This window comes from Trichomonas vaginalis, chromosome V (genome assembly GCF_026262505.1).
Source record: "Trichomonas vaginalis G3 chromosome V, whole genome shotgun sequence".
Lineage (NCBI taxonomy): Eukaryota > Parabasalia > Trichomonadida > Trichomonadidae > Trichomonas > Trichomonas vaginalis.
Window position 1 is genome coordinate 19,227,726 of NC_067207.1, and position 12,106 is coordinate 19,239,831.

Genomic DNA, 12,106 nt, shown 5'->3' on the forward strand with positions numbered 1-12,106 from the left:
GTTGAACAATATTTGAATCGAAAATAATCAAGTGCAATAAAATTACACTTTTCTGATATTTTTGGATTGCTTTGCACATGTGCGAATATCAACGAAAAAGATGGAGAAGGAAAAACCGTTCTTCATTATGCAGCAGAACATAACAGAAAATAAACAGCCGAGCTTCTTATTTTACATGGGGCGAATATCAACGAAAAAGATGGAGAAGGAAAAACCGTTCTTCATTATGCAGCAGAACATAACAGAAAATAAACAGCCGAGCTTCTTATTTTACATGGGGCGAATATCAACGAAAAAGATGGAGAAGGAAAAACCGCTCTTCATTATGCATCAACGAAAAACAGTAAAGAAACAGCCGAACTTCTTATTTCACACGGCGCAATACTTCCTTCAACAGCTTCAACTCTTCTATATTCCAATAGAAATAAAAAATAATTAATTAAGTTTTTATCACTGAATTCTATTCGTGAAAGCAATTTTACATTTTTTTTTCATTTATCTAGATTAGCAATTAGTAGACAGACCATTAGAAGTAAATATCAAGAATTTCTGACCTTGGAATGGACAAGATCTTCAATATTCCACTTATCAAGTTGATCTTAATCGATCAAATTACTTTGGCAAAACAGCAATTGACTATGCAAGACAAAATGACTGCAAAGAAGCTTTAGAATTTCTTGAGTCAAGAGTTAATTTGACAAATAATAGAGGTGTATCAACTAAAAATATTATGGCTGCATTTACACCCATCTGACTTTAATTCGAATTTTTGACACCTGGCGTGAAGCGTCAATGAATATTAACCTTAAACATCTGAATTGAAGGACTTGTCATAGGGGCGTAAGTGCACCTTTAAATTGAAAAGCCTTTTCCCACTCCCCCCACTTTTCCCCTCATTCTTATTTTTAATTAGTTGACACTTTTTTAATGCTTTTGAGTTTTCTCTGTCTTCTTCTTATTTATTATTTAATTCCATTTATGAAAATTAGCCGAAATAAAAGCTCACATAGGATGAAAAGGCAATGGATGAAATATTTTATCATAATATCATTTATCATATTTTTTATTACATTAATTGGAAATATTTTGCCTCAAGTACAATATCCAATTATTATATTCTTGCTATTTTCTTCACCTCTTCTACTACAATCAAATGGAGCTGTTCCAGCTCTTATTTTTGATTTGATTTTTCCAGATGGTGATTCTAGTAGTGCCAAAAATATTAAAAAGGTGTACAAGTTTATACTTAAGTTACCATCCTTTGTAATCCAAGAAGTTTATAAATTTTTTTCGAATAATTTATGAATGAAATATATTGATGATAATCTTTAGCTTTGTTTGTAAATGCTATCATTATAATTTTCAAATTTATCTAATTTTTATTTAACATTTTTTTGTATTTCAATTTTATTTGTTGATTGGATCCTCCTTTTGATACATTCAGGCAGAAATAGTTGGAAATCAGATCAATTCAATAACAATGTGAGATATATTTTATAAATGTATTATTTACTTTGTTTCACTATGGTCAACAATAATATTCAATCATAATCATCAGATAAAACTTGCGTGTGCACATCTATTCTGCTAACAGATATAACCATTATGATTTATTAATGCATTTTAGGCAAAGTATTTATCATAAGATGGAAAAATGCCATTTCATCGTAGAGTTTAATAGATTATTAATAAAATACATTGAGATTTTTTTCAAAGGGAATTATTTAACAAAAAAATACAATTTATTAATAAAGAAAAGGGTCAGCAACCACAACCACTTTCTTTTCGATTAATGTTAACATGATCTGATGTTAGTCTTTTAGTATTTATCACTCTGTAAAGTTCTTTAACTAAATGATCAAAAAGTTCGTCAATTCCTAGGCCATTTGATGCAGAAGTTTGAAATATTTCGAAATTGTTAGCATGACACCATTTTGTAGCCTCTTCTAACGATATTTCACAATTATTAACCAAATCACATTTGTTAGCAGCAACAACGATTATAGATTCTGTACCTGCTATCTCTGTAAACATGTTAATCCACATTTCTAAGTTTTCATAACTTGATTTATTTGATTGATCATAAACAGCGATTGCACCAATGGAGTTTCTAAAATAAATTGGACTGAGCGATCTAAACTTTTCTTGTCCAGCTGTATCCCATATATGAATTTCGAGTTTTTGACCATTTTCTTCTCGATTGATAACTTGATAATTTGCACCAACTGTGCTTAATTCATAAGGGTTGAATGGACTTTGAACGATCCTATTGAGAATAGATGTTTTCCCTACCGAAGAGTCTCCAATGACAACCACGCGACATTGAATTTCTTCCAAAGCCTTCATTGTTTAAATTTGACAAGATGATCAAAATTTCAAATTTGTAAATATTCAAATTCAGCTTATAAACAACATATTTTATTGCAGAAATTTTTAACGACTTGTAAAAATTTTGTGACAATTTTTTTTTGCCCTTTCCACTTCGAAAAAAATAATCTGATAAATCGCCAATCATATTATCGAACGAATATCACTCATGTATCCGAACTTCTCTCTTTCAATGATACAATTTAGTTAAAATCATGGAAAATTTAAATCAAATAACACAAAAGCACTTAAGTACTTCATACTATTAAAGAATACACATTCTTATGAAAACATATTACATTATGTCGTATTATGTTCAATAGCAAGATAAAATTAAGAAAAAATTACGACTATATATGTTTTCAAGTTAATTTTGTATAAATAATAGATAGGATTTGATATTTTTCAGAGATGTAAATCAAATCGACTTACTGTTGATTCAACTCTATGGTGAATGTTAAGAATATTATTCATAATATAAACTAGAGATAATAACTATGCGCAAATAAATTTAAAATCATGTAAATAGTTCAATACTGAGAGATTGAATGCGCTACTTATTTTTCTTATAAATAATTTCTTAAAATACTCAGTGAAATTTTGTTTTTGGATATTAAAACTTTAACATTTGATGTATAAGTTATGTGTATGCTTAGATAAATTGATGAAAATTATCAATGGTAAAATTCGCGATCATTGTAGTGAAAATTAAGGAGTTTGCGCTAAATGGTTATTGAATCATATAATCATTTCATTTGTTGATCGATGGTAGTACCGAAATAATGAACAAATGCTTAGCTTTTGAATACGATATAAAGCAGATTAAGTCAAAATCTAAATATGAGATAATGATTTCGGACAATATCATATTATTATTTATTCAGGGCCTATCATTAAAAGTTCAATAAGCTATTATCCGAGCGATGAAATAATGAGAAGTGATATCACTTCTTGTTTGAATTTGATATTAGCACGTCATTATATGCATAAATCAATTTTCTGCATTTATTAATGGAAAATTAGCAATTCACTTCCAAATAAAAAAATTGACATTGAAAGGAAATGAGGTTAAAAACGGATCCAATTATTCATTTACAATTAATAAATTTCTATCGATAATTTGCAATTGATTCTAAAATTACGCTACAATTGAATACTTAGCCGTCCGTTTTTCATAATGAACTTATTTTGATCCATCCAAACCATATAATATTATCTCATATTTCTATAGGCTAAAAATGGTCAGAATCGACGATGAAATCGGCGGTTTGTGACCATAAAAAATAATGCAAGTTTGGCGCTTTGCCAAAGAGAAAACACGCCAGGCAGGTTATTTCTTCACAGGAAAATCCGAGGCCGAAAAGCTGGTTTATGAAGCAACAAATGACGACCCATGGGGTCCTGCAAATACACAAATGCAAGAAATTGCACGCATCAGCTACAATTACAACGAATGCGAGAATGTTAAAAAGGCCCTTTGGGATCAGATGGGCGATATTAAGGAAATCAGACACGTCCAGAAATCCCTGTTACTTTTAGAGTATCTTCTTAGAAACGGCCCAGAAGCATTCCGTTCTGATACAAGAACAATGCTCGGCCAGCTCCAGCAGCTTACTACCCTCCACATGTATGAAGTTGGAGAGGAAGCTGCCCTCGAAGCTGTTGTTAGAAAGAAAGCCCAAGATATCATCAACTTAGTCAACGATAGCGATTTATATCAGATGGAACGTGAGAAAGCCAAGAAGCTCGCAGGTGCTACAGGCGCAGTTTCCGGAAATACAGGATTTGGATTTGGTGGCGGATATCAGGACTCTTACAGCATGAATAGCAACTATAATGATAGCTATAGCAACACTCGTAATTACGATGACGATTATACAACCCCATCTGCTAAATCTAAGCCACCTCCATCAGATTCAGAAGACGAAGACGATCTCGACTTCGATCCACGTGCAGGAGCTGCCCCAGCACCAACTGCCCCGGCCCAACAGAACACATTCGATCCATTCGGAGGAGCTCAGCAACGCCAACAAAACACTTTCGACCCATTTGGCAACTCCCAGCCACAGCCACAGCAGAACCAGTTCAACGCTTTCGGAGCTCCAGCGCCAGCCCAGAATCAGAACCAATTCAACGCTTTTGGATCTCCAGCTCCACAGCAGAACCAATTCAACGCATTTGGATCTCCAGCTCCACAGCAGAACCAATTCAACGCTTTCGGTTCACCAGCACCAGCTCCTAAGCAGCAGGCTCCAATGGACCTCCTCGACTTCTCTAATCCTCCACCTGCTTCAAAGCCAGCCGGCGGATTCGCTCAGCCAATGGCTCAGCAGCAGCCGAAGCCACAGCAGAAGGCCCCGGCAAAGCCAATCAACGACTTCGGCGGCTTAGTCGACCTCAACCTCAAGGGAGGACAGCAGCACCAATACGGTAAGGCATCTCAGCCACGTGGTAACCAGCCAATGGGATTCTAAGTTTTACGAAATATGATCATTGATTATTTTAAAAATGATAATAATTATTTTCTCTTAAAATTAATATACAGTCCCTTCTTCTTTTTATTTACAAACGTTTTTCAATAAATTGAGCCTTTAAAATTCATTTTTGCATTTTAATTTTTAATGTTTGCTTTACAAACTCGATTTTGATAATGTTAAAATACAAACATTCTTATATCCATTACTATCGTTTTCACAATTGATTGAATTGCAAAGTAAATAGTTTTTAATTGGTGAATGGTAGTTATTCATCACAATTTAATGGTGTGAATTATTTATCCATGACAATTTCAATTAGTTTTTAGATGATTTAAAGGATAAATCATGAGATTACAAAAATGGAGAATTTGATCTACCTTTCATACGAATAACTGGAGTTGCCGTTATATATGGAGTGGGTGATGGTATATCTTCCTCTTCATCGTTATCAAACTGCACTGATGAATTTAAAAATGGATCACTTTTGAAGTGCATTTCATGTAATTTTACTGATCTGCAGAATCTTTCTGGTGGCGGACACCAGTATTTTAATGGATAATAAGACCCTGTATGATTTGATGTTACATAAATTTTCTCTGAAATTAGTACATCAACATTTGAAGAATTACAAGTTATCGTTTTAGTTCCACCAGCCATGTCAGTTGGCATTTTAATGGTAAAACTTGTATAACCATTGCATTTATATTCTCCACAATGATCCAAACTTTCCAATGTACTAGGAATTACAGCTTTTCCTGTACCACAAACGTACATTGGATTTATGATTGGCATGAAATCATATTCACCTAATGATCCAATATATTTTTCATTATTAGGATTAAAAAATGATTTCCCAGTACAGTATTCTTTTACTTTTGGGTATATAGATACTGATGAATCCGAGCAATTCCATTGATTATTGTAACTAGCATAACCATAAAACTTGTAATCAAAACCGGTATATGATTGGTCTGCTGCGCTAAAATTTAAGAAATAGTTTGATGGGAAAACTTTTTGAGGCGATCCTATTGCAAAATCTTTTATAGGATTACCATCAATTGATTCTGGATTACCCCATACTAATGGCTGACCCATAGACCATGTGACTTTATAGTTTCCTGTATCTTGCAATAATGCCATTGATGCATCTGTTAAGCGATTAAATTGACCTCCTTGCTGAAGACTTAACCCTGTCATTATATCTGTCATGTATACTCTTCCTTCCAAGCTACTTCCAGCTATTCCTGAACCACCACTATTCTCGATTTCAATACCAGATGGACATGTACCATTATCACCAACAAAAGTATCTGTTCCAAAATGCTTTGTTGCAAATATATGAGCGTATGGAGTTGTAATAAATTTCATTACCTTTCCAGATATATTCAGCCAGCAGAATATTGATGAATATTTTGATGAATTCTCGTATGAATGATAATTTTGAAATTGATTTTTTGAGATTCCTAATAGATTGAACATAACATGAATAACACCAGGGAAAAAACTACTATCTGCATTCTCTTCACTTTCAACTTTTGTTGGAATGAACATGGGATTTAAGAAAACAGCACCCTGTATTGGCCTATAAAAGACATCTTCATTTTCAATATTTACAGATGAAGCAACAGTGGATGTATCTCCAAATTTTCTAAAAAAGATTCCAACATATAAGTCTGTATTTGAAACATTATATGGTAAAGAATACCGTGTTGAAGAAATATCGTTTTTTACAGATATAGAACGAAACAAAGGCATGACTTTCAATAATCTTTGAAGGTATATTCTGACATTCTCCAGTGTTTGCTTTACAACACTAATTGAAGAAGAATTTAGAATATCTTCTGATGCACAAGTAAGAGTGTAGCCTTGCCATGTTATTACTTGTCCAATCGTATTACATGTTAATCCATCATCAAGTGTACCATCCATGTATCTGTAGTCGAAAGAAATACGAATGTTTGACCAAATTGTGGATTTTAGAGTTCTTTGATGCGTCATATTCACATAATGTATACTAGAGTCACTGTAATTAGAACCAAACGAGCTGGAACGAGATTTTGGCACAATTAAATACAAAAACATAAGGATATTAACCCCAAATTTTGAGTTAATCAGCAAAACATTATTAAAACATCATTATTATCATAACTATTTAATGAGTGTTTTTGAATTTTTTTTTCTCCCAAAAAATTGAATAAAACCGAAATATCATATGTTGATGAAATGTTAGTAAAAATTTAGAATAAATGAAAATAATAATGACCATTTTTTATCAATCTGACATTTAATTTCTTTTGGTGATCGTCTAAATTGAGAGAAGATGAACATGTTGATATTTCTTCCATACATTTTCATTTTTGGTAGTAATATTCAAAGTTTGTGTTAAAAAACATTATATTTAAACTAAAAGTCTCATCACACTTTTCAATGCTCGATTTTTAAAAACTGTTTAAAAATGGAGCTTATATTGAAATAGTGTAGAGACTAAAAATTACCACAGACTATTTCAGAGGATTGAGTTGCCACTCAATCCTCTGAAAAGTCTGAGGTAATTTGCAAAATTTAAAATTATAACCGATTTTTTCCCCTCAATGATATCAGATAATAAAATCTGATTTTACGGCTCTGTATGAAACATACACGGCTAATTATTTCACAACGTTCAAAGCTACTCTTATTGGCTTGTTTTCAATGCTTGGGCTGTTATGTCAATATATGAATTTCAAGGTTTATGTTTACAAAAATGGGATATTGACTCCCGTTTTTAATCGAACCATTGGAGTGGCTGTCTGAAGTTTTGTTCTATTAGGTTTTATTGGATTAGGAACATCTTCTAATTGTTTGGTATAACTAAGGAAAGGATTATTCTTGAAATTCATTTCATGCAATGCCACTGATCTACAAAATCTTTCAGGAGGTGGACACCAATATTTCCATTGAATATAGGAATCTGTGGTTAAAATCTTACCTGTAGTTATCATTCCAACATTTGATGAGTCGCATTTTACTGTTGTTTTTCCTCTGCCATTTGTATTAGTTGGTATTTTGATTGTGAAACTTGAATTTCCATTACATTTATATTCCCCAGAAAGAATATTCAAATCATTCAATGTATTTGGAATGACAGCTTCTCCCCTACCGCAAACATGATTTGGAAAGAAGAAAGGAATGTAATCAAATTCTTGATTGGTTCCAATACTCTCTTGATTATTGGGATTATAAAATAACTTTCCTGCACAATAATCTTTAACATTTTGATATTGAAGATGTGATAAATCTGCACAATTCCATGAAGCACCTGTTTTAGATGGCCCATAAAACTTGTAATCAAATCCAGTATAAGACTTATGATGAGCTCCAAAATCAAATTGATAATTTGATGGAAAAGTTTTTTGAGGAGGTCCGATTGCAAAATCTTTAATAGGATTTCCATCAATTGATTCTGGATGTCCCCAAACTAATGGCTGACCCATAGTCCATGTTACCTTGTAATTTCCTGTATCTTGCAATAATGCCATTGATGCATCAGTAAGTCTTGTAAATGGGCCTGCATCAGTCTGAATATTAATACTTGTCATTAGATCTGTCATATATACTCTTCCTGGTAAATGACTTCCAAGTTCAGTATTTTCGATTTCAATACCGGATGGACATGTCCCGTTATCGCCAACAAATGTTTTTGTCCCAAATTGCTTTGTTGCAAAGTTATGAGCATATGGTGTTGTAATGAATTTCATAACCTTTCCAGATTTTTTTAACCAGCAGAATGTTGATGAATAAGGTGTTGAAATTTCATATGGATGATATAGTGGAAACATATTAGCAGCAATTCCTAACGCATGGAAAATCTCATGAACAATAACAAAGAAAAATTTATTATTCTTAGAGTCTTCATTTTGAGGAGAACTCGGAATCCACCTTGGATTCAAGAAAACTGCCCCTTGGATTGGTCTATAAAAGGTAGATTCATAAATATTTGATCCAGCTGTCGCCATAATATAACTTAAATCATCATATGGCCTTGAAACAATTGCCATGTATAGATCAATATTGGATATACTGTATGGTAATCTATAATTTGTCCATCTATCATAGTTTTGAACATTTATTGGACTCGCCAATGGAATGACTTTCAATAACTTTTGAAGATACTGTCGAACATTCTCCATTGTCATCTTTGCAACTCTAATTTGGGAATAATTTAAAACATCCGCGGGTTTGCATGCATAACTTTTACTTTGCCATGTGATAATTTGATTAACTGTAGTACATGTCAATCCATCATTAATTGTCCCATCCATATACCTGTAATCAAATTTAATGCGAATATTTGCCCATGTTGTCGATTTAATTGATCTCTTATGTTGTACATTCTCGAATTGTTTGGAGACATTAGCATGAATAGATTCATGCAAGCAAGTTTGAAGGATATGGGCAAGCAGGAATAAAAGCATTTTGTAGTTAAATTTTTCTGAATATATAACTTCAAAAATAATTTGGCCTTAATAATAGTTTTTCTCAAGTATTAATCAAAGGAAGTAGCTTTGCACAAATTGAATAATATAAACATTGAAAGAAACAATCAAATTTATGGCTTGAAGATATTGCATAATTTAAAGATATTGATATGTCATTCTTTTGAAATATTTTCAAATAACATTCAAATTTTGAATTAATTTTATCAAAGGTTGAAATTTTTCATTATTTTCATCAGAGGAATTCCAAATATATGTTTGCTTCAAAATTGTAAATATATAATCAATATGATTATGATGGAAGAATAAACACATACACATCCTGGGTTCGAAATTATTTTCCAAAAAAATAATCTGAATTTTAAAATAAAAAGCATACAGAACGTACTTAATATAGGTAAATATTCAATGTTCGATATTTATAATGCTTTATTTATAATTAATAAAAAATATTATGAAATATTGATATATTAGAAGTAGTGTATTGTTAACAAACATTGGTAATTTTTATTATGATTACATTCTATGTATAACAAATAAAAAAACAAAAAAATAATTTGAAAATAAATTCTATTTTGAAGGAGCATGAACAACAAAGTGCTGCTTAACTTGCATCGGAACTTCTGACCCATCAAACATCAATGTATAGTTCGGATCCTTTGAAGTTGGTGTCGCAGAAACAACTGCTGGATAAAACAGAGAAGTCCAGTCATCCTCGTCATTTGGCCAAAGAGCGAGAACTTTTGTACCATTTGAATACTCTGCATGACTGAAATTACGGTCTGGAACAGATTTTGGTAAAGGAATCACTTGTTTCGGCGAAATTGTTTTGCATTGAGGTTCATCATTATCTGCATCGCAAATTATGTAATCATCACCTTCGTATCCGATGATATAAGACAAAACATAATCATTTTCAAATTTAGCGGCCACGAAATCACATATATCGAGCTTTTGATTCGGATCAGCTGGTATTGAGCCACAAAGTGGAGGATAAGGTAGTTGAGAAACAAGAATTGTTCTTGAAATGAAATATTCAAACATATAACGCGATTTTTGCATGAGTTTCTGTAATGGAGTTGGTTTTGGTTGATCATTGTTCTGATTTGTTTGAGGAATATCGGTTTCATTATTATTTTGTTCGTTTTCTAGATTTTTATCTGCCAAATTAATAACATCCTGGGAACTTTTAATGAGCTGGTCTATTTTTTGTAAAACAAAAGCATAGTTTGCGTTTAAAGTAGTTGCATGTTGAGGATTTCTTGAATAAGAAAGGGCATCAAATTCTGCCATGAGTTCTGTGACTAATGGCTCAACATCTGTTACACCATTTGATAATTTTTGTATCATTCCAAATAAAGTTTCATCATCTATTTCAGTCATTTTTGTCACTTTTTTGAAATAATATTTTTTTTTGGAGAAAGTATTTTTCATCCTTTTTAGGCGTGATACATATGATTAATCTCTTATCTTTACTGAAATAAGAAAGGACATCATGAATCAATTATATAGACTTGATTAGTTTTATACAAATCGGCATTTAAAATAAAATGCACGTGTCGGTAAAAAGTTTCTGGGAAAATTCATTCTTCAAATCATATATTTTAACAATTTGAGTATACAATGATAATGAGCTTGTGTCAACTATTACTATTTAGTAACTCTTAACTAAAAGAAAGATTTTTTTCTCCTATTGAAACAATAAATCTACCCTTATTCTACTTATCAACTAGTGATAAGCATACTGTGCTAAACTTATAACAATGTGACGGATTTCCACTTCATCTAAATCAATATATAAGGAAATAAATTAAATTTCCTATATCCGTTATTTCTCTTAGGAATCGCTTCACTAATTTCATTTTCCTTGCGATGACGCAACTTTTTCTGAAAATTTGAAATATTTATAATAAAAATGTAAAAAATAAGTAAGATAGATAACATTTATCGAAACAAAAGAAAAACACATATGAAATAGTATCATCAGTATAATATTGAAAGAATTATAAAATTAATGAAATAACGATTCAATCGAGTAAATTTTTCCATATTCATCAATTATTCTATTATTGATGATTGAAAAGCAATCAATTAAAATTGTTTTTAAATTTTTGCAATTTTCAACTGTGTATCAACAGCAAAATCGTTTCTTATTATCTTGGATATCGATCTTTTGTGGCGGTGGAGAATTCTTTTTGAATAGACATGATTCTATTGCTGTATTAAATAATTCGTTGACATTTTCACCTGTTTTCGCACTAACAGAAAAGAATTTCATATTGTTATTGTCACACCATTCTTTGACCATGTATTCTTCTATTTGACGATCGAATTGAGAATCGCATTTATTTCCAGCAACTATAAATGGAAAACTATCAAGATTTTTGATTCCCGCACTGCTTAATACATCTTGTCTCCAATTTGATAAGTTATGGAAAGTTTCTAAGGATGTGTAATCGAAAACTAAAATGCAAGCATCCGCATCACGATAATGAATTGAAGAAATTGACTTAAAACGTTCTGTTCCTGCTGTGTCCCAAATTGCAGCCTCAATGTCTTTGTCATCCTTTGTATAAATTTTTGTAGTAATATTTGTACCCAAGGTAGCCTTAAAATCATTTCTATATTCGCCCGATATATATCTATGAATGAGTGTTGTTTTACCAACACAAGAATCTCCGAGTAGAATAACTTTGCACTGCTTCATATTTTTTTTTTATTTTGAATAAAGTAAAAAAAGTTAAAATTTGAAAATTTTATGATAATTTTGCATTAGTTGGATAGGAG

At 31.7% G+C, this 12,106-nt stretch overlaps 6 protein-coding genes across 6 annotated transcripts, besides 1 other annotated feature; 1 reads left to right on the top strand and 5 right to left on the bottom strand.

Moving 5' to 3' along the window:
- Positions 1 to 732: 732 nt before the first annotated feature.
- Positions 733 to 851: a mobile genetic element.
- Positions 852 to 1,428: 577 nt separating this feature from the next.
- TVAGG3_0364300 (GTPase protein) lies at positions 1,429 to 2,347 on the bottom strand (the record flags this gene model as incomplete). Its single annotated transcript, XM_001307753.1, has 1 exon — positions 1,762 to 2,346. One exon carries the CDS (start codon positions 2,344 to 2,346, stop codon positions 1,762 to 1,764), a length of 585 nt encoding a protein of 194 aa, XP_001307754.1.
- A 1,306-nt stretch (positions 2,348 to 3,653) lies between these two features.
- Positions 3,654 to 4,942, top strand: TVAGG3_0364310 (clathrin binding; the record flags this gene model as incomplete). The annotated part of the gene is made up of 1 exon (XM_051231532.1): positions 3,654 to 4,758. A coding segment is annotated over one exon (1,105 nt), but the record flags the coding sequence as incomplete, so codon positions are not given.
- A 253-nt stretch (positions 4,943 to 5,195) lies between these two features.
- TVAGG3_0364320 (regulation of choline O-acetyltransferase protein) lies at positions 5,196 to 6,395 on the bottom strand (the record flags this gene model as incomplete). Its single annotated transcript, XM_001307755.1, has 1 exon — positions 5,196 to 6,395. One exon carries the CDS (start codon positions 6,393 to 6,395, stop codon positions 5,196 to 5,198), a length of 1,200 nt encoding a protein of 399 aa, XP_001307756.1.
- A 1,184-nt stretch (positions 6,396 to 7,579) lies between these two features.
- On the bottom strand, positions 7,580 to 9,298 carry TVAGG3_0364330 (regulation of choline O-acetyltransferase protein; the record flags this gene model as incomplete). Its single annotated transcript, XM_001307756.1, has 1 exon — positions 7,580 to 9,298. The coding sequence occupies one exon, from the start codon at positions 9,296 to 9,298 to the stop codon at positions 7,580 to 7,582; it is 1,719 nt and encodes a 572-aa protein (XP_001307757.1).
- Positions 9,299 to 9,810: 512 nt separating this feature from the next.
- On the bottom strand, positions 9,811 to 10,890 carry TVAGG3_0364340 (methylated histone binding; the record flags this gene model as incomplete). The annotated part of the gene is made up of 1 exon (XM_001307757.1): positions 9,890 to 10,702. One exon carries the CDS (start codon positions 10,700 to 10,702, stop codon positions 9,890 to 9,892), a length of 813 nt encoding a protein of 270 aa, XP_001307758.1.
- A 354-nt stretch (positions 10,891 to 11,244) lies between these two features.
- On the bottom strand, positions 11,245 to 12,032 carry TVAGG3_0364350 (GTPase protein; the record flags this gene model as incomplete). The annotated part of the gene is made up of 1 exon (XM_001307758.1): positions 11,451 to 12,026. The coding sequence occupies one exon, from the start codon at positions 12,024 to 12,026 to the stop codon at positions 11,451 to 11,453; it is 576 nt and encodes a 191-aa protein (XP_001307759.1).
- Positions 12,033 to 12,106: the final 74 nt, after the last annotated feature.